Source organism: Takifugu rubripes, chromosome 21 (assembly GCF_901000725.2).
Source record: "Takifugu rubripes chromosome 21, fTakRub1.2, whole genome shotgun sequence".
NCBI classification, from domain to species: domain Eukaryota; kingdom Metazoa; phylum Chordata; class Actinopteri; order Tetraodontiformes; family Tetraodontidae; genus Takifugu; species Takifugu rubripes.
The window spans coordinates 12,310,246-12,332,349 of record NC_042305.1 but is presented as its reverse complement, the minus strand read 5'-3'; the positions used below and the strand labels follow the sequence as shown (position 1 = coordinate 12,332,349).

At 42.1% G+C, this 22,104-nt stretch overlaps 1 protein-coding gene across 4 annotated transcripts; it reads right to left on the bottom strand.

Moving 5' to 3' along the window:
- Positions 1–219: 219 nt before the first annotated feature.
- LOC101076906 (NIPBL cohesin loading factor) lies at positions 220–21,728 on the bottom strand. Of its 4 annotated transcripts, none has more exons than XM_029829115.1 (50): positions 21,340–21,728; positions 19,867–19,938; positions 18,788–18,934; positions 18,503–18,668; positions 18,321–18,421; positions 18,115–18,226; positions 17,416–17,579; positions 16,706–16,854; positions 16,478–16,568; positions 16,016–16,234; positions 15,643–15,900; positions 14,801–15,543; positions 13,486–13,522; positions 13,309–13,380; positions 13,000–13,176; positions 12,720–12,896; positions 12,359–12,520; positions 12,136–12,239; positions 11,967–12,053; positions 11,638–11,869; positions 11,081–11,232; positions 10,919–10,999; positions 10,669–10,769; positions 10,174–10,300; positions 9,996–10,078; positions 9,558–9,690; positions 9,311–9,454; positions 9,054–9,140; positions 8,636–8,856; positions 8,408–8,510; positions 8,156–8,254; positions 7,826–7,972; positions 6,975–7,109; positions 6,765–6,863; positions 6,588–6,641; positions 6,389–6,497; positions 6,108–6,238; positions 5,805–5,945; positions 5,628–5,721; positions 4,841–4,995; positions 4,483–4,573; positions 4,140–4,313; positions 3,836–4,026; positions 3,610–3,717; positions 3,290–3,490; positions 2,671–2,817; positions 2,207–2,571; positions 1,961–2,135; positions 1,555–1,752; positions 220–1,448 (listed from the first exon to the last, which is right to left on the bottom strand). In XM_029829115.1, the coding sequence occupies exons 3-50, from the start codon at positions 18,849–18,851 to the stop codon at positions 1,086–1,088; spliced, it is 7,524 nt and encodes a 2,507-aa protein (XP_029684975.1). In that variant the 5' UTR covers positions 18,852–18,934; positions 19,867–19,938; positions 21,340–21,728; the 3' UTR covers positions 220–1,085. The 4 variants fall into 4 exon arrangements, with proteins under 4 accessions (XP_029684975.1, XP_011613859.2, XP_029684974.1 ...); XM_011615557.2 differs by having other exon boundaries at positions 15,368–15,543; positions 21,340–21,726; XM_029829114.1 differs by having other exon boundaries at positions 13,309–13,522.
- Between the last annotated feature and the right edge of the window lie 376 nt (positions 21,729–22,104).

Here is a 22,104-nt window from a genome sequence, read left to right as displayed (position 1 = left end):
TACTGGAAGTCAACCCATGTTGTCTAATAATACAGGAAATATAAATATATAGTATTAAAATACTCTTAAAACAAAATAAAATAGATGGTGGATTTGATGCCCTGAATTGAAACACATGCATTAGCTCTTTACTGTCAGATCCGTATGTGCTTCAGCGGTATTCAGGTCCTAAACTAGTTGTAGAACGAAAAGATCAGATTAACAGTTTGAGCAGACAAGTGACAAAGAGAAGTAGAAAATTTATTGCAGTATTTGTTCCACTGAAAGGGTATGATCCCCTTTCCTCTTATTACTGGGGTGACCTAATACAACAAAATCTACATTTACAAAATATCCTGCTGCAATAGGCCACATATACTGCATGCGTAGTTTGAAATAGAATAAATTATATCCAGAGGACTCTGCCATTGTACAGCATGGACAAATAAAAGTGAACAAAAATAAAAATTCTTATTTTTTCTGTTTTCTTCAAATATCTAAAGGCTAAAAGGAAAAACCATCAGGGTGCTAGTAGTATAATAAACTCCAAAAACACTTTAATAAGAACATCAAAAAGACTAATTTCCAACATTCACTTAAGGTTTTATTCTTTTTACAACTTTTTTGTCTTCAGAGATATAAACATTTTAGTTTTGTTGTGTTAAACTATGATACAGTGGGAGTAGAAATGAGCAACTAGAATCTGCTGCACAACAGCGAAGGAGCTCCCACAACAATGTTGACAAAACATTTCCCTCCAGGTCTCTTTTCTGATAGCCTTTTTAAGGGATAATTTGGGTGAATTATTCCTTTAATGCCTCCTGGATTACATCCTCTTGTACACAAATTCTGAGCAGTTCCTCTAATATAAGAAGTCTTATGTTGTGTGTTGTTTTCATTTTTGCAAGAATAATCAATGTAAAACAATGTAGTGTCAAATATCCTTGCTCTCTTGTTTTCTTACAAAAATTGGGGAGAGGAGGGTAGGAATCCAGTGAAGTTTGGCTGTGTTGTTGGAGGTGGCATGTTGAGGAGGAGGAGTAAGAGTGGGGAAAGGAGGACTTTTGATAAAGTAAAAAAAAAAAAAAAACTCCACACAGGAGGCATTAGCTAGCCCCTCCTTCCCGAGCTGCATACAGTGAGCGTAAAGTCTGTACTACTTTGTTGCTGAGTTTGTGGTTGCTGGTCAAGGCAATCTTCTTGTAAATGATGTCCGACTCCTTAATAGTGTCCACCCAAGGCACCAGTTTGCGGCCATCGCGTTTCTTGGCCTCGGCCCAGGGCCCCGAGTAGGAGCCCGCCATCCAGTGGATGCTGTATCCACTGCTGGTCTTCTGGATAACTCGAGCTATTTGCGGCCGATCCTTGTACTTGGGGCAGCACAGCGCAATGACGTCCATGGCCTCCACTGTCTCGCTCATTCGGCCGGGGTCCAAGGAGTCGCCCGCTCGCCTTGACTTTCGAGACGACTGCACAGACAACAGAAATATCAAAGTTTAAAAAAAAAAAAAACAACTACATAATTGTGCATGTGTGTATTTCCAGACAGGAAAATTAAGACTGAAAGCATCTCACCCCTGGGGTCCTTTCATCGCCGTCACTGTCATCATCATCAGTCTCTGGTCCTGCCTGATTGCGCGGACTGGGTCCCAACAAAGGGCCAGAACCCCCCAGGAGAGCGTTTATGGCTTTGTTTCTGATATTCGCACTAACAGATGCTTCTCCCTCTTCATCTTCTTCGTCCGGGTCAAGATGTTCCATCAGAACCTTGAACTGTGTGAAGAGGAAGAAACAAACAAACAATGAGTTAGGAATGGGGGACAGCAAACAAGATTCTGTCAAAACACCTTAAAAATCTGTATTTCTTTCTATTTATGCTACTTAAACATATCAAGTCTATACAATCCCACAATTTTTGGTTGAAAATGTGTAAAGCAGACATCAGAAGTAAAGCAAAGTTTGATGCAGATGCACAACTTACATCTAGGTATTGTCTGACTATATGCCTCTTGACATCATTTGTCAGAGTGGCATGAGCCATGTTGTTGGCGATGAAGTCGAGGGTTTGTCGAGGGTAAAAGTGAACGGTGTTTTTTCTGTTCACTGCCTTATCGTACACCTTGGCTGATTCTGTCGGAGAGTACTTCTGAATTTTACTGCAGGGAGAGAAATGGGTGAGCTACAGGAGTCTAAAGGTACAAAAATGTGATCATTGTGAAGACTTTACCTGTCAGAGAATCCATACTGGTTCTTTAGATGCTGTTTGAGCACCAGTAGCAAAAGGATACCCTGAACTGCATTAGCAAAGTCTAATAGACCCATGGGGTTGTCTGGGAGGAGGCTCATTACTTTATCCACATCGTCCACATTCAGATCATCCAGATCTGACTCAGAGTCCGAGCTGTTTGCAGCAAGTTTTTTGGCCTTTTTAGGCCGCCGTACCACATCGTTATTGTCACTGTCATCATCGGTGTTGCTGTTTGCTTCATCATCTGTCCTAAAAGAATCGCAGTTCATCCTCTCCTCATCTCTGCCATCCAGAGTGTTCTTCCACTCTTTTTTCACCTTGCGTCTCGGCTCTTTTAGCAGAAACTGAAGAGAAAAAGACATTCATGTGTCTTTTTTCCCCCTTTTTAACAGTCTCAAGTTGGAAACTAACCATGCAAGTTGAAATCAAAGTCGTTATCATACCTCTCTGAAGGTTTGCAAGAGGTTGCTGCCAGAAACAGAAAGGGTGATGTCTATATGGTGCATAATGAAGAGAGGCTCCTCTTGGCTCTGGTATGGAAAACAGGCAAGGTTGTCTGCTATAAACAACAGCATGTTTACCTCCGTTTTCTGAAAGAAAGAAAGATTCTTTTGTTGTCACATGTTGGGGAAAATCTGAGGCAACTATAACCGGTTGCTTAAAGGATTACACACTCCTCATATTGTATACAGGCTGTAAAACAGATCATCAGGCAGCATAACAGCCCCCCCTGTGTGTCTAAACCTCATGGTGTATTGTGACTGCGCACTATTAGAATATTAATTATACTTTGAATAAGCAAACCAGTCAGTTTTGATAAAATGAAGGAAAATAATAAACAAAATCACCCTTTCAGTCCAGCTTTGATTTTCTAATAACTGAAAGCATTACTAACATCAGAAGAAACGTAGCTATCCTTGCTGCCAACCGTTACTTTGAACACAATGTGGAAAATAAACTCAAAACAAGAAAAAAAGGGTTTCACTTGGCGCACTGTTAACGAAGGAGTTATTTCATTTTTAGCCAGGAGATATTTACAGAGAAGGATAAATAGTGACTCACAGCGCTGTCATCAAAAAGGTTCAGCAGTGAGATGAGGAAAGCCCTCCGGTGCTGTCGGTTCCCTCTGATCATAGTGAAGAGGTGGGAACAGAGAGCTGAGTGGGTCTCATCCTGCCGGAAACCTCTTATGATGGTCTTACGAGACAAATTGATGGCCTGCTGCAAACTGTACGACATCTTCATCCCAGCAACCGCCTTCATCTGCATAAGAGTATAGTGGAGAATAGAACCCGACACTATCATAAAAATGCTTCCCATTATTTTGAAAATATAAAATAAATAAAATCAGCGAAACATCAATTCACAAAAGTCTGACTCACATGGATGAATCCTGTGTATTTCTTGTCAATCTCCACCAGCTGCTGGTCAGCTTTGTTCCTCATGCTAGGCTCTGGGTCTGTTCCCATGGCAATGAGGTAGGGTACACACTGCACAGAAGGCACCATCAGGATTCATGTTAAGAATACTTCTCAGAGAGTTTATACACCATGTGCAGGTTTTCGTTAATGATAGCAGGATGTTAGAATTTACTTGAAGTCAATGTACCTGTACAGGATGGATGAGACCCTGGTTGAGCGTGAGAGCAATGACGTTGAGAGCAAAGTGCCGTACGCTGGACTGACTGTGAAAAAATGCCTCCAACACCTGTTTTAGATACAGCTGCATGATGGAGCTGCTCATCCCTGATGAGATGTCTCCCATTTCCTTCAGATCCTCCTGCTTGGACAGCTTTTTCCCTGCAAGGAGACAAGTGCTGCTTAATCATTCTTCAAACATGTCAGGATTTTATACCAACAAGCTCAACCCAAAACACACACGCTCTACCATCAACAACAACGAAAATATTTACACTCTCTGTCTGCCTCCTGCATCCGTGTGTCCTCCTCCTGAAGATATGTCTGGAGGTTTTTGAGGATCTGGATTTTGAGGTTGATGGAGGAGGAGCTCTCAGCCAAAATACCGTTGTACAAAGTCTTGACCTCTTGTGCAAACATCTGGCTGGGATGCATGATCACAAGGAAGCCTAAAAGAGATACGGCAAAAAAAACATCAGAAAACAGCCTTTCAGTTCTTTTTATCAATGGCTCAGTTACACCACATTCCACACATTCAATCTGAGGAGACACGTTTGCACATTAAATATAAAATCTATGCTAGTTAAAATTAATATAAAGTATAAAATGTGTTCTTGCCTAGGCCAATGATAGCTTTGGTCTTTACTTCCTCATCTTCATGTTTGGTGAAGTACAGCAACAGTTCCAAGACTTTGTCCTTGATCACAACCTGTAAAAGATACATACAGATTTCACTGGAAGGGAATAGTTTTCCGTCTATGGACAAAAAACTGTTTTGAAATTGTCCTTTTCCTTCCTGGATACAAGTTCAACAGCTGCCATTATTGATGCAAATTGTACTACAACTGACTGAGCTAACAGAATACAAAGGAAATCACCAGTCACAACATTTGTGCAGTGATAACCCCACTACATGACTTTTCATAGTCTTAATTTGAAAAAAATATCAAAAATATCATTGATGAAATAATCCTACCTTGTTACTGCCCTTGAACTCCTCCAGATCAAAATCAAAATGACGGGCCAGAGCACCCACGGTGAAGAGCGATCGGAGTAGGAAAGGCTTGTTCGCTACCAACGTTGTGCTGTTAGGATCTTCATGATGCTGTAGCTTCAGCTTGTTAAGTGCACCTGAAAAAAAAAACATTATTTCTTTGCACACTACAAACTCTACCCCAAACCTATAGTACACAAGTATTCTATACATTTGTTGTGATCAAACGCAGCAACTTTTCAAGCTCTTTCAAGGGTCATTTTCAAATCTTTCCAGCGCTTTCCTGCTGGGGTGAAATGCATATCTACAGAAAACACTTGCACAGAGCGATGGTAGCTCAGCCCGTTGGGAACTGGACTGAGAAACAGAGGGTTATTGGTTCGAGCCCCAGTGCAGACAAAACATGGAAGATGTTGTGGTAGTAGGGGAAGGTTCCAGGACACCTTCAGAGCACTGCTGAGGTACCTTTGAGCAAGGTAGCGAGCCCAGAAATTCTCATGTAGGGCCCTGCGATGAACTTACAACTCATTACGGGGTGGATCCTGGCTTTGCCCATTGTGTACCCTCCCCAAGCCCCCGAGAGGGATAAAGCAGTTAAGAAGATGAGAAACAGTTGGGATTTCTAAAACTAACATTATGCTAAATAATAGCAAAACATATCATTCCAGCACTTCTTAGACCTTGGAAACAACACTGAAAATGGAGCATTTTTAGGAATTTCAAGCACTGATGGCAACCATATTTTAATTAGATTTGAATGATATCTCACCATAAAATCTGTTGAAGCAAGCCCACACAAATTTGTAGTTGTGAGTAACTTTATTGACAACAGCTCCCAGACAGCTGACACAATGCTGCACCACCTGCATAAACAAATGATAAAATTTCACAACCTGAACAATACTCTCTTGTGATGAACCTTCGTGTGAGACAAACTTTTATTTACCGTCATTCCATATTTGATGATAAGCTTCATGAGGTCTTCCTCAATGGTGGCAAGGAAAGTTTCACTGGGGTGCTCCATCAGAGGAACCACCAGCTCCAAGATCTTTGCCACATTACAGATGACCATGAAGTCATTGGCAGTCTGAGAAGGAAACCCACAGTAACCACGATTAAAATTTGGTTGCATGTGGCAATAAAAAGCTAGCTAAAAACTAACAAATAAATAGACAGGGAAATTATTTCAAATCATGCAATTGTATTTTCTTCAAGTTAGAAAAGGAATGTTATAGCAAACAGAACTTACATTACACTTTGTAGTCAGGTAGGGTTGCATGGTCATGGCATGTTTGACCATCAGCTGGGCCCTGATCTTGCTGAACAAGTACAAGGTGGTGATACATGCCACCAACCGTGTTGAGTTCACACCTTTACTTTCTACAATGAGAAGAAAAACAAATTTCAAAATAAATAAAATGCTAATACTCCATCAAACTAGGTTTTTAATTGAAATGATTTTGTTGAAAAGGACCTAATCACATGTTGCCATTGGCCAAGCGTATTGCAGTAAAAGAGCAATTATGTTACCTGCAAGAGACTCCTCGTACTTCAGGATGTGTTCAACCAGATTGTCAACAAGCTGCACACAGGCTTTTTTGGCTGGTTTGTATGACGCGTCTTCTTCAGACTTCAGAAGCTAAAGCAAGCAAGACAGTGTTCAATTAACAATACACAATTAATTCAATTTCCTTTAGGTAAAAATCACAACACAAAATACAATCCTTACATTCTGAAGAAGCTGCTCAAACCAGTCATAGCCAGTGTCCCGACAAGCTGCAACCTTAGAGATACAAAAGATGCAAGATTGAAAATACAACAGCTACACAGGCAGAACATGGAAAACTGTGTTGGCCTTTACACACACACATGAAACAAACACAAAACAAACACAATTCAAACCTACCACATCAGTGATGTTGAGGATCTTTCGAGTCATGGTCTCTTTGTCATGGGCTGGAGTTGGTGTAAACCACAACTTCTGGAATGTCTCATTGACTAGTTTCTGTAAGATATAGGTTTATGCGTCTTTGGTTTTGGGGTATGTATAAAAATAAATGCATTTAATATCACCATTACAGAATAGAATTAAGAGGAAACAGAGGTAATTACATACCTTTATACCTTCCTCATCATTGACCCTGCGAATCATCTTCACACACATCTCAGTAATTTTACTGAATGCTGGCTGTTCCAGGCAAATGTCTCTGAGGATTTTGATCACCCGTTTCCTGACGCTGATACCAGTGTCCTATATCAAAGATAAAATAAAACTTTGAAAAAGGTCCACAACCAAGACACCAAAAACAGAAATTCCTTTATTTGGAAAACTAGTCTGCGTGAGGTGCAATGACAACTGTCCACCAATAGATGGCACTTCAAGCCCACAAAGAGAATGAACTTTTCATGAACCCTTGTCAACATTTCCATGACAACAGCCACAACAATTTCAATGCAGCCTGTTTCCAGTTGCTGAGCACAAAGAGGTACAATGCTACCAAGTAGATCTTCATTTCATTCATTACTGTTTTGCACCGTTATATTTTCTTGCTGCAATTAATCTTCCTATTAAATTTAATCAGGCAAGGAAAAATCAAACACCAAACAAGCATAATTTAAAGTAACTTTAAGCATCTATTTACTATGCAACAAACCCCAAGAGGAGAAAGATTTTTTTTATTTTTTTTAAATAACCACAAAAGTCATGAGTGAAGCCATCACATTCGGAGCTTCAGACATATAAGGTCTTGCAGGCAAATCACCAAATCAATTATGGCTGAAGACCACGAGGGCCACTCTAGTCATAATTTTCCTGTGGTGTCACCAAAGTCTGAGTAAGTTGCATAATTCAAATGACCCTCAAGGTTGTAAATATCTCCATATATGTTTGCATGAAAACAGTTGCTGGACACAACATAAGTGCGGCTTTATGGCAAAAGTATTGCGAGACATCTGATGGCATCTTACCAGTATCCTTTCTATGAGCATGTCATAATACTGCTCAGTAAGTTGAGGTCTGCTGAGCACAAATCTGCCCAATAACTCCACAGCTGCCTCTCTCACGCTAGTAGAATTGTCCATCAAACGTCCATGGACACCACGCTGCATGTCCGACTGAAGGATGGAGAAATAACTGGTTAGAACATATTCATAATAACTGCATTCATAACTAAATAAGAATGCAGATTTTAAAAGGACATGCAAAGCAGTGAGGATAAGACTTGGCTGAGACCAAAATTATTGTACAGTTGAGGCATGGCAAATTCAAAGTCTTCATGAGCACAAATCCTGACATACCCTCGCCAGTATGCTGGGGTCCACAGCGACAACCTCAGACAGACATTTCATGGCTTTCGTCCTAACAGCAATGGCACTTTCCCCAAGGACACGCAAGATCTGTCAAGGCAATATACACTTTTTATTCCCAAAAATGGATACAGTAAACCACCCATTATATTTCCTGGAATACTCAAATTTTGTTTTATTTTGTCTGATAGCTGAGCCTCACTCAAAAAGAAAAAAAAAGATGTTGTGTAACGTCAATCTTACCTGTGTTAAATAAATATCAAAGCTCTGGGCGAACGGCCTCATGGAGGCCAAATAACGCACAATCAGACAGGAGTCTTCATAATCCACAGTGTCAGAGTTCATTCTGGAGAAAAGGGCAATAACATGCTGTTATTGGAACACACAGTCACAAAACCAACAGAAGTCTCTACCAAACAAAGAGAGGGCCAGCAAAACACTTAAAACTACAGCTTTAATTCAAACTCTTACTTCAGTGTGGCAAAATGAGCTGGTGTGGTTTTGATGATGTTGCGCAGGAATTTCTTGCGCTTTTCAGCACGCTGCATGATTTCACCGGTGGTCTCAATCTCTTTCGCATGTTGTGGTCCGTCTGAAGAGTCGTCATCTTTCTGATTCTGGTTACGCATGGACTTTTCAGCCTCTGTGGTGGTGTCGCGGAACCACTGAGCAATGTAGAACTTCCTGGCAAACTGAAATAAAATCTCAGTGTAAGATTAACAGGAATTATTTCTCCCAAGGAAGCAAAGTTATGGGTCAAACAGTAATGCTTACATTTGGATACAACAAAGCAGAATGTGTCGCCTGTGCAGCTTTAAATCCTACTTTAATTACCGGTAGTAAGCCAAGGTCAATGGGACAACAGGAAGATACTTGTAAAAACACCCACCACCAATGACGCATCTGTATCAGCACTATCTTCCAAATAATCCAGTAGAGCCTTCTGGAGCTGCTGGGTCTCATCATTGCCTGGAGACTAAAGACACAAAAAAAAATAAATCAGAAAGATAAGAAAATACTCACAACAGTCACAAATTGTACATTAGAATGCACGTTCAACAAAGAACAGAAGTTACATTTTCGGTACTTTACTTTCTTATAAACATCAATATGAACAAGAAAGAAATAACGCTACGGATATTCTACCTGTTGCAGGATACGGTCAATTGATCTCTGGTCCATTTTACTGGTGACTGCATCCTTCCGCAGGCGTGCAGCCACTGTGCCCAAGTAATCTAGAGACGCCACTCTCAGAGCCATCTCTGTCTGCTTGTTACTGAACTGGTGAACCTGATGAGAGCAGAAAGGCAAATGCATGGAGTAAAATGTTTCAAATGAGTCAAAGAGTTTGCCAAATTGGTATCTTTTAATTCAACAAGGATTTCATACTAACCAGTAGTCTACCAAGCAGACTGAGCAGAAGCTCTGCAGCAGGCCACTCAGGTTTGTTAACTGTTGATAGCAAGTCCTGGACAAAGTTCTCAAACAATGGCCGGTAATCTTCTTCTCCCTGCTTACTGCCACATCTGTGGAAGGTGGGAGGGAGATAGGTGAGTGAGTGACAAGCGAAAAAGTTAATAAAAGTGAAATAAAAAGCAAGGCCCAAAAAGATAAGGATTAGAAGAGAGCAAAAACAGCAAAAAAAAAAAAAAAGAGTGAAAACACTCTCTCAAATTTCCCTATTTTGTTTTTTGCAGTAAAGTCAGAGACCATCCGTAGTGCTTTCATTAATATTTCTACCAAGCCCCACATCTGTCCACATTTCCTTACAAAGAACTCCAAAAAATGCTTCTGAATTCTTTGGGACTAGAGAACAGAACATGCTGCTTACTTTTTGAGGAAGACCGAAAGGAAGTTTTGTGCTGTTCTCATGGCCGTCTCATACGAGTTGGTTATCAACACATCTTGGTCAACCTGAAAGAAATGGCCTCATTAGGAATGTATCGTACCACACATATAACATATTGGCTTGGCTTCTGTGGCACCAAGTAGCCGTTTTTTATCCCGACCTTGTCACATTCTTCAAACATGTCCCTATCATTAGGAAGATGTACAACACACTGGATCAGCTGCAGCACCAGAGCAGTCACCATCTGTATGTACAGGGGCTCTCCTTCCTCATCTGAGCTATTCAGCCTAAAAGGTCAAAGTAGGTGGGACATTCCATTAAAATAATGGATGCAGTCAATTACAGAGGACACAGTTACATTGCCGAGTCTTTTTCAATACCACAACTTAGTTATATAACAATTCAAGTAAAAACAAGTCTTTAATAACCTAATAAAGAGCAAAGTTCTTATATATATGTTCCAAACCCAGTATATTTATGCATGAAGCAGGGTGCATTCAGTTTTAATTAGATTCAGAATATACAGTGCTACAGTAAATTGGGTTTTACTGCCCCTAAGGGATAAATAAAGTGACATGTATTGAAGATTTTGTGTGACTGGCTATATGATAGTAAAATAACAATACCACCAAGCATTTAAAGCAAAACAGCATACCTGAAATTCCTGAGGGAGCGTTTGCTTGTTGGTAGCCTGGCCAATGATGTAAAGATCTCTTCTAAGATCAGCTGCCGGTGCTTCTCATACCGAGAGAACACCTGAGGATAAAAAACAATTATTAACTTGTAGAAAAGCAAAGCTGTATGCACAAGTGTTACAAGCGTGAATGTCTACAGAAATCAGAGGAGTTTCTGCTCCAGGAGTACCAACCAGTGTATGAGACAGTGGAAAAACAAAACAAACTTACAGCTGTAACGAGTTTGATGGCACACAGCTGAAGTTCACTGACATTCTCCACAAAGAATGGAGTGATACCCATAGAAGAAACCTGGAAAGGAAAAGTTAATCCCAAAATGTAAGAAATTGGTGCAGCTAACATATCCGATTTTTTCAGTTTTGAAATTGTTACCTGGAGGATGGTGGTGTCTGTGAGCAGCTGAATCTCTAGGAGCTCAGAGATGTTGCTCACAATATCACACACTTTGTTGTACAACATGACAATCACGCGTTGTTTGTGCGTGGAGCATTTTGCACGCTTCGCCTTGGAACTCAACAAACCACCTGGTGTAAAATAAAAACACATGTTAACACCATGGAATGGTGATCCATCACATGGAATAATTAGTGTGGAATCATTCATTAAAAACATGGATGTCTTTTAAACAATTTACACAGAGATATCACTAAATTTAAGCATCCAAAGATTTCACATTTCCTGATTTTTGTTCAGCTTTCTTTGATTTTTGTATTTTCACGAGTGAATATTCTCTAGCTGTTTCCCCCTTTCGTAAGCCATTTTTTTTGCCTGTGCAGTAAATTGTTATAAAAATTGACTGGTTTAATAATACAATCTGTACAAGAAGTTCCAGTCCAGCAAAATCTGCCCATTAGCAAATATTGTGTAGCACAACAAATATAACTATGATGTTCCCATAATGAAAAGAAGGAAAGAAGTCTTCTCCTTACCTCCATGTGGGTCAACCCTGTAGACAGGGTCATACTGCGGATAGAGTGTGTTCTGTAGGTGGAATTTGGTAAATTGTAACACTCTCTCTATCACATCTTCAATGTAGACAGCCTTTGGCATGTGAGCTGAGGTCATGATATTCAGAGCTGTCAGGCAAGCATCTGCTGATTTCGTGACTCTCTCCATTATCAGGTCCCTCCAAAGTTTCTCCTCATCTTCAACATCATGGTCCTGTGGAACAGACAGTCAATATTTTTATTTTGTATATAAAGGTCACATTAACGGATTCAAAAGGAATCTAGAACACAGAAGAGACAAAGAAGCTCACATGGTTCATCATGGTTGAGAGCTTAGACCCGTCTTGGATGTTCTTCTCCAAAATGTTCAGTAACTTCACAAGTTTGTCTGAAGAAATCTACAACAACAAAAAAAAAACATGAGTGGTCTGAAACACGATTACACATCAGCACATGAAATGAAAATAAAGGAGACAATACCCGGCCAGTTATGTTCATAGCCTTTATCTTGGCAGACTCACTACCCAGTTCGCTCAACTGGTGTTTCCCAAGCAGCAATTCCTGAGGTATCTCATCATCATCAGCTGTTGGAAAACATCAATCATCACAGCATCAATCTACTGTAAATTGATGTAAATGTAAAGGTTGACTGACTTAGATTTCAAAGCTGGCCACTGCGTCAATCAAATTCACTAATATTTACCCATGGTAGTGAAATCAACATCTTCCAGGTTCTCCAGTATGTTGTCAATGCTGGTCAAGAACCTCTTGAATGTGGAAGAGTCCATCAGCTCCTCCTGTGTCAGCTTAGGTTCATACACTTTCCGTTTCTTCTGCTTTTCCTTCAACTTCAATTTTCTGGCAACTGCATGAAAAATTATTTTGGTGGTGTGTATTTTTACACGCCGATATCCATCTCAAACAAATGTTTTATATCTATTGCAACCATTCCCAATTCCAGGGTTTTAATTAGTCGTTTATTTTTTGTATTTTCTATGCTACTTTCCAGACAATTGTGTTTAAAATTTCTGAAAACGTAGCCCCTAACAGTGTAAATATAACACCTTCGCTTATGCTGGGGGGTGGTGGCGAATCCTCCTCCGATGAGTCTCTGTATCGACTTCCGGAGCCTCGCCGACTGTCCCGTTGCCCACTTTTTCGGTGTTCCCCGGAACCACGGCGCTCCCTTTCTTCAAATTCCCAGGCCCTGTCTTTGTCTCGACGCTGTTTCTTCCTTGCGCCTGTGGAGATTAAGGTAAAAAAACAAAAACAGCAAAGTAGTGCAATACATCAAAGATCCAATAGGAGCACACACGTTAGATGTGTCCATTTTGTTTGGCTTACTCTCTCCATTTGGATCAAAATCATCGTCTGAGCTCTCCTCGGCATATTTGGGCTTCTCATTTATAGTGCTTCTTTTTCTTTTGTTCATCTTTACTCTTTCACACAGGGGCATGGTTGACTCAATCTCAGCTAGCAGTTCTGGAGGAAGCTCATTCCAAACTGCAGGGTCCATGCCTCCTAAAGGTTTGACATTTATATACATTTTCAAATGTTTAATTCTTGAATAGAACCAAATTAGGAAAACAGAAAAGGGTGAAGAATCTTTGAAGTTATCTATCTAAATGAGTACCGGTAAAATCCATGTGTTACCTTTACTGGATTTGCCCGAGGAGATCCGGTTCTTTCCAGACTTGCTGTGCCTGATGATCCTCTGGATCTGGTCTATAGAAAGTTTTTTCACAAGAACAACAGGCTTCGGCCTTTTCTCAAAGTCCTGCATCAAGCCTAGTCTCTCCAGTTTTACTTTGGGCTGCACCCACAACTGACCTTCAGCTGGACCGCTTCCGTCCCTATCACGTTTGATCTGCAGGATAAGAAGTCAAAGTAAGTGACAGAGTTGGGAACCCTCTCCAAGATGACTAATTTTAAGCTAAAACTTTTCACACTTATGAAAGGCTGATTTTTAGACATAAAAGACAAACTTTCGTGAAAACACAATGAATAAAAGTATGTGGGTAAATCAAAGTGTAAAAAGTGAAAACAGAAATCTGATAAGTGAATTGGATGTTAGTTCTCATTGTAGGTCCAATTACAAAGCTCAGAAGTGTAACAACACTGCAGTGCTCATACGCAGCAGATGCCTTTTCCAACAGAGTTACAGACCTGGTTTATGTTTTATCAGCTCACGACACAGTTTGCTCACCTATCTAATGTCCTTAACAGGACTGTGCAAATAAGAAAAGAGCAAATACAAATACTTGTCAACACATCATTCGAATGTCTACACCAAGAAAAGACACCAGAATAAGCGGTGGATCATGGATGGACAGATGGATGAACAGATGGATGGATGGATAGACAAGTATAATAAATGCAGCAGGCCGTAACTGGTAAACGTAAACTGAACATCAGCACCACAAACTGGAAGCACAGTGTGGAATTTCAGACCTTTTCTCCCAGGCCATGCCACACAAGCAGAGCTAATTTTAGAGTTTTACTTAAATATGAACTCCAACACTCTGCTATTCTTAACTGACTGATATAAACTCCTTAACCAGAACCAGACCAATTTACACAAATGTCCAACAGAATGAGCTCATGTTAGCCATCATGCCTTCCACTATATTATCGCACTATGATCAAACTCAACCGCCCAAGCAGTTTTCCATCTCCTTGAAGATCTTTATCTAGTTTATTCAAGGTACAACACGTCAACAACCTCAATTAAAGAAAAACTAAATTTAGTTCAACTGGTACAGTTCCCTTGCTGGTATACTTTATGACTGAGAAGGTACCAACCATCATGGCGATGACCAACATTTTAAACTTGAAAAAGCCCATACCACATGCTACCGTTATGTGTGATGTGGCAGTTTCCATCAGAGCTGCATCTCTGCTCACAGCACTGAAGCAATTTAAACAAACTATAAATCAAACTTCTCACATTTTGACAAACGGCAGAATTTTTCTCACCACACTTGCTTTTAAAAAAGATTACATTTCCTAATTCATGACCAATGCAGGAGTAAAAAAATGTTTAAAAATAACAGTAATTGGTGTGATTTGTTTTGGTAGATCGCAGGCAGTGATAGCTGAATGATTGTTAGATGGGTGGATATTTGTTTTGGTCAGCCCAGATCACCTTAGGGATCTGGAAGTTCTTCAGTGCACCACTATGGCCTCCCAGGAGATGAACGGGAAACGAATCTGTGAGTTTAGCACCAGAGGTAGAAGATGCAGGTTTGGAGCCATCTTGTCTAGTGCTGCTCCGACCAGGATCTCCAGTAGAAGAAGCCCGGTAACCAGATTTATCACCTCGGCCACGAGAGTCAGGGGAGCGCCGGAAACGACCGCCGGTCTCGCTACGATGCCTCCTATCTCTGTCAGATTCTCTCTCCCTGTCTCGTCCGTGTTCCGCTCGGTTTGATGACTTTGGCATGTCTCCCCGTCTGTCGGAGGACTTCTCATCGTGTCGATGCTTTGATGGGTCACGACCCTCTCTCCTGCTGTCATGTTTATCAACCCTGTTCTTGATGACTTCTGGTCGATCGTCTGGTTTCAACCGCAAAGCCGTATCAAAACCCTCCACTGCCGCTGGCCCACTAGGCTCTTCGGGCCAGCGCTGGGCTTCAAGGGCTGGGACAGGCGCAGCCAGACAGGGGTCAAGTAGGCCGTCAACTCGGCCTGCCTGCTGGAGGTCGATGCTCACCATGAGAGGAGGGCGACTGGCACCATTGCCAGCTGCGGTGGCCTCTTGTGGGGTTAGTTTGCCAGCATTTCCCCCTCCTGTTGATCCACTGCCTGGGGCACCTGTAGGTCCTCCTGGTCCCCCAGTGCCAGTCTCATGGGGGAAGGAGTCCTGTTTTCTCTTCTTTAGGGGTTTGTCTAAAAAAAAAAAAAAGAAAAAAACCACAACATTCATGAGGCTAAATATAAAACACACTAAAACAATAAAGTAAAAAACATAAAATATGATTGACACACCTTTATCCTGCACCTCCTTTGAGCATTTCTCACTTGCAGCTTCACGTTCTATCCTTTCAATTTCAGCAAGGGCATCCAGCTCTGCCTCATCATAAGGAGAACTTGGAGGATGGAGACCAGCTACAATGCCTGCTTGCTGAGAGATTTGTTGCTGTTGCAGACGGGCTGCAAGGTTTTGCTGGAGAACAGGGACCTGCTGAAAGCCCAGTTCTGAATCCATACTGTCAGCAGTCTGATCCATGCCTGGCACAACGTCACCTATGACAAAATAAATGAAAGTCTTGTACTGTGTTGAGCTTTAAGATGAACGCTGGTTTCTATTAGAACCTTGAAGAAAACAAAAATACGCAACTGAAGTAAAATCTGTACAGACCTGCAGAATCCGACTCATTTGACTTGACCCGCGACAGCTTGAGCGTTAGTTTCGTAGAGTCCTTGTTTGGGGAGCTCACAATGTCGTACATGTCCTTCTCCTCTTTTACAGCTGGGATTTTCTTCCTTTGCTGCAACTGCTGTTTCTGGTCGAGTCCACCTTCCCTCGCTGAGGGCACATATGGAGGAGGTGACAGAATCAGAGGCGGCCGAGAGCCTACTGTGAAGAAAACACACCAAAATATAAGATTCACTAGATGTTAAGGAGCATCGGAAGAAAATGCATAAAAAAGAAAAAGCTCATAAAAACGTGCCAACTGTTTGGATTTTCAAACCAAATGGATAAATATTTGCTGCGTTCACCACTGATTTAATTCAATTCTCACGCACATTCCAATCAAGTGAGTTTCTGAATGACTGCTATACAAAGCACGTATACGTACACAGCCACTAAAGTACGTACGTTTTGGTGTTCCATCACTTCCTGCTGGTGAGCAGCCGGACTGTGGAGACCTCAGAGCGAAAGAAGGATTCCTCATTGCAGAGTCACCCTCCTGAGCAAGTCGGGCATAAGGTTAAGGTTCGGCTTGAACAGAAGTTGTATATAATTGTATGGAATACATTTTGCACACGTTTTCATCTGGGAGTAAACTCACATCTTTGATATTGAACTGTAGACTGTGAGTCATACCTCATTACTCAGCCGATGAACAATGTTCATGTAGTCCTCAGTGCCGTGTCTGTCGGAGAGGTGGTTGGAAGCACCAGCCAGCTGACCCGATACTTTCCCCTCGTGAATGTTTCGTATGCCTCCAGGAACCATGGGACTTGTCACAGACACTGCGAGGTAAAACCAAAATCAAACTAATTTAAACTAACAGACAGCGAGTTTGGAACTATTGATTGTTCCATATTTCTTTTCTCTTTATTGCTGCATCAGGTTTGGTATGGACACAATTTATCCATTTGCTCCGTTGCACCACTGAGGATCCAGTCTTTATAGTTTATACTGGACTGTTAAAACACCACATGGAAACATGAGACTATCCACAAGTATAATGATAGCAAAATGATAGCCTAGCATAACATCCACCTGAAAACAAAAAGCAAGCTTAAATTTAAGCTCACTCTATTGAGATTTCTTTGAATATTAACAATGTTTGGTCTTTGATACACACATCTATAAACATGGTGCCAACAAATCTAATCTCCAGAATATAATAACATGATTTTAACTGCAATAAAGCAATTGGTCGACAAAGCAAACATTTGTCCTATAACAGAGTAACAAGAAACATCAATCTATGAGGTTTAGGCAGCAGGCATGCTCCATGATAACTTCTAAATCATATAGGTTGTATACAGTTATTACATGCCCACACTTCTATAAGGACATCCTACCTTGTTGTATCTGTTGGTGTTGGTTGTAGCTAGGTGGCTGCTGGTGGGGAAAGGGCTGTATGTACCCAGTAGCAGGGCTCTGTGGAGTGTAGGGGCTGGGTACTGGACTGTTCTGCTGGCCCATATACCGACTACTGGAACCCGTCTGTGGTGACACAAACCGGCTGGATAAAGGAGAGAAGAGAGCCAGAGTGAGAACGCAGAGAAGGTACACATATCTGAGTAATCTGATACAAGAAGATGAACGCTACACAAGCATGGTGTTTATCAGTCCTGAAAATCGTCATATTAATATTCCATATTTTCATCAAAATAATATTAAAAGGCATCTGAAAAACTGTTATGATGAAAACAAAGTGGGGAGTGAATACCAAGCAGCAGTCGTCCGTGACCGTCTGTTTTCCCACATTCTTTGTGCTTTATAGTTTACTGAAGCTTGTTTATGACAGAAATGGTAATTAATATACATCCATATATGCTAACTACATCTTAGCCTTAGCCTACATTTTCCCCGTTTATTCAGACATCAGTTTTCTCTGAATTTGCCTCGAAAGTTACACGGATGCAGGAAATGGTTCTCAAAAGAGCAGCCTAGCCTCAGATATAACGATACATTATCTACCAATTAAAAACAGGAAGCAGCCGACGAACAACACTTGCATACTAATGTCTTAGCCATCTAGTGCAGTCAGGCCTTACCTTGGTGGGTTGGGAGAAATTGCAGATGCCTGGTAGTTTCCAGACTGAGCGGGGCTGTGCATGGAGTTCTGGGTGATCTTGTATGGCGGCACCATTTGCTGTTGCAACACGTCTGTTAACGGTGAAAACAGCATGTTTGTTTATTACAATGAAGACGACGCATCAATATGAAGGCAACGATGAAGGGCAGAATCAAGCGTCTTTACTTTTCTCCCTGAAAATGCCAGGGTTCCTGGCCAGCAAGGTCTGCAGCAGCACCGGAGCGTCTCCCTCTGGCTCATCGCTGCCCAGGTTGTCCTTCAGCTCTCTGTAAATTTGAGGAAATTGAGACAATCGTATCCGTTGCATGCAAAAAAATCCTTGCGCAGTTTTGTTGTCCTACACTCACATGTGCTCTGTGGAGACCTGGTTGAGGCTATGGGCTAACTGGGATGCCAGATTCTCATCTCGACAACCCAAGAGGCAGGAAACGTCCTCTGCGATCCTCCCATTGTATAAGAGGCTCTTAGTGGTGGTGGCGGGGAGAGGAGAGGGGAGGGGCAGCTGGTTCAACACTGAGGAAAGAGGTGAGGGAACAGTCAAGAGGGAGAAGAGAAAGACAGCGCCAGAAGGAAGAGATAAAACACAGTCAAAAGGTTTAAAGTAGAGCCGGAAGGTGGCGGCGACCACTCACAGTCTGTAAGGCTAGCGATCCCAGCGAGAGTGGTGATGGGAACATGAGGCATATCCCCATTCATGCTGAAGGTGAGGGTGGGGGAGTGTGCTGATACACAGGCAGATCAGGGGGTCGATGGACACCCGTCCTCACATCTCCTGACACCTGAGAGAGAAATGAGAAACCAAACACGACCTGAGTGACTGAAGACTACTGCACCTCCAAATTAACCTTTTTTTTTTAAATTCAACATACTACCCTAAAGGTTTAAACTACACTACACTAGTGGACAACACAATGGCGTGTCCAAAATGAGGGTCATTTGTGCGTTTGCCCCATGGATTAATCTAAATTTTATGCTTCTGATGGTGGGGGAAACTAGAGCCCCTGGAGAAAGCCCACACAGTCTCAGAGAGCACATACCAACTCAACACAGAAGGCCTGTTGTAACTGAGGATCAAACCCACAACCTTCACGACAATAGGTCGAACCACGGTGCCACCGTGCTGCACCCTCAAGATCATATTAACTTGTAGTTGAACAGACTGGATCATCTCTAAATATGTTGTCTGTATTTAAGACATCTCCCTCCCATCTAGAAAGGCACGTAGCTAATACCTGTGCAGAAGGGCAACACAGGGTCTTTAACGCTACACACATTAACACAACGCTACATGCTAATGTAACCAGCTTTACGCACAAACAACCCTCAACAAGTTAAAACACGTGTTGCTGTCTCCATGTGTGGACTCATGCACAACAAGTGGACAAATGTCAAGGTTTTTCCCCACGAAAGCTGCTGTACATGAGACAAATAAAATGCTCATGCTCACAATATCACATTCTACATGTTTATTTTAACAGGTAAATAAGTGAGGTGTGGAAGTGGAAGGAATACTAATTCTCTCAATAAACAGTGCTGGTGGCGATATATATGAGAGAAGCAGACATGACAGTCTGGACCATCTTTAATACCATACGGATTCGTGTTATCTGCACAATTTAGAGTGCAGAGAACATGAATCTGTCTCAATAAATGTGGCATAACAAGCAACACACAAAGCTTCAACCCAAGAGAAATGACAGCTGACTTTTACCTTTTTGTAGAATTCTGTGCAGTCTCGGGCGGACTCACTGACATTTCAGAGAAAAAGCTCTACTCCTTATATCTGTCAAATAGAAATAAAAAAAACCAGGGATGAGCATCAGGGTGGGGAAAAATAAAAGGAATCACACAGTAGTTACACTTTGGTACGAGTCTTATTAGAAAATCTGAGAAGCAAAAGACACTTGCACGACTGGAAAAAGCTCTACTCAGCATTACTAACCCTAAGTTGCATTCATTTAATGGCTTTAGGAGGAAATGCAACATTTGCTTCACAACTTCTCAACTCTTCCGCCGCACAAATCTGGAAATGAGCAGCTCTGTGTGCACCACTCGGATCAACCCCACACTTTCGCCATGTAAACATTAGCTTTAGCTGTAGCGTGGACGCAATTTATCCGTGTTCTTCCGGACGCAGGGCTCGGCTGACAGCTGTGAGACTGACAGGCAGGAGGCAGCACAAAGGAACAGATGCACTGTGATGGTGGCGGCAGGAATGGGGGGCCGCGTCCTCCACCGCGGCTTGCAGGCGGGCTGCACGCACGCTCGGAGCAAACACGCTGCGCGTCGCGGTGGACGAGGTGCAAAACACGCGTGTGGATGTGGCCGTGACCAACTCCGAGGATAGTAATCGTGCATCGCTTGCACGCATTCAGCCGTCATTCAAAACATTCCCCGAAACAGAAGCGCAGCCGCAGCCGATGTTCACTCAGCCGAGCTCGAAACTCCAGCAAAGTCAAACACAGCGAAGGGAATCCGACAGCACAAATAACGATGACCCAAACAACTTGGATGCAAGGATCAATTTCAGTGTTTATCCTAGTTGGCTCAATTGCGGACTGCAAGCCCGCTACATGTGAATACAACTAACAACATTTGCAATTGACTTTGCACAGACGAGAAGTTCGGCTCGATTTTTTCACGCCAGGAGTGAAGCTGTTTACACTTAGGATAGCGGCTAATATTAATTATGCTACCCACTTAACAATCGCCAACAACAATAGTCGTGTTTTAAAATCTAGCCAGTGGCGCTAACTAGCTATGCGTGTTGTTGGTTAGCTCCTGTCGCTACTCCCCGTTCAAATAAAAGAGACGGCTATTCAAGAAGACGGAGACGCGCTGACGATTTATACGCGTTAAACAAATGTTCCAAGAGCTCTGGGAAATGCTTTGGGCCGGTGTAAGTGGATGTAACGTTTAATGCTGTGGAAGCGACACTAATTCCGTGGCAACGGCCCAAACCTCGGGCTCGACAAATGACATCCAGTTAAGGCCGTGCGCCTTTGGTGGAGCAAAAACACACCTAGCTAGCCTGGCTGGCTAGTTCGCTAGCTTCCGTTACCTCCCGGGCAACGATTAACGACGTCGTAGGTGGTCTTGCATATGAGAAATTATCAACTGCATTATTAATACCCACAATGTAAAATATTTTTCTGTAAAAACGCAGCTGGGTGATTATATTTACCTTCGGATGTTGCGTTCAAAGGGAGGGGAATGTTTTAGCCTGGTTTGGGTCTGTGTCCGTATCTCTAGCTCCCCCTTTCTTCTCTTTCGCAGCTCCTCCAGAAGGAACTCGATTGGCTTGCCAGCTAGCTGGTGAGCTAGCTTGCTAGCTATCAACAATAATCCGGGTCGGACTGATTCGTTCTTCTTCCGTCACTCAAAGGTGAATGTTTTAGCGTACATTCATGGGGAAACATCCGTTCCTCTGAGTTTTAGTCGGTCTGCGCCGACATAAACACTGCGTATAGCAAATTTCGTCAATAAACGAGAAATATGACGATTTTTGCGATCAAGAGGCTCTCCTCTCGTAGAACAAAATGCCGACCGGAAGTTCTGTCGTCTGACTGACCAAAGATCTCAGGAGTGACTCCCCCCACCGGCGCCAAACAAAATGCCATGTCGCCTTTCACCCCGCGCCGCCAGGGGGCGCTGCAGCACAAGGCCACAGTGTGCTGTCAACCTCATGACAATCACGCCACCGATCATACTGTGGTACATAACAATTGATTAAATACTGCACTTATTGGGAGCAAAATGATGACAGCTTATGAATGTGTTGTTGCACAGAGAAACAAGGAACTAATCATTTATTAGCTATGAATGAATCATTGTTTCTATTCAGAAATTTGTTGGAAGTGAAGAAAGTGCTGGCTTTATTTATGCCAAACCATGTTACCTTGGAAACGGTGCTCATACAGACCCGCCATAATACTCAGTATTTCTCCAA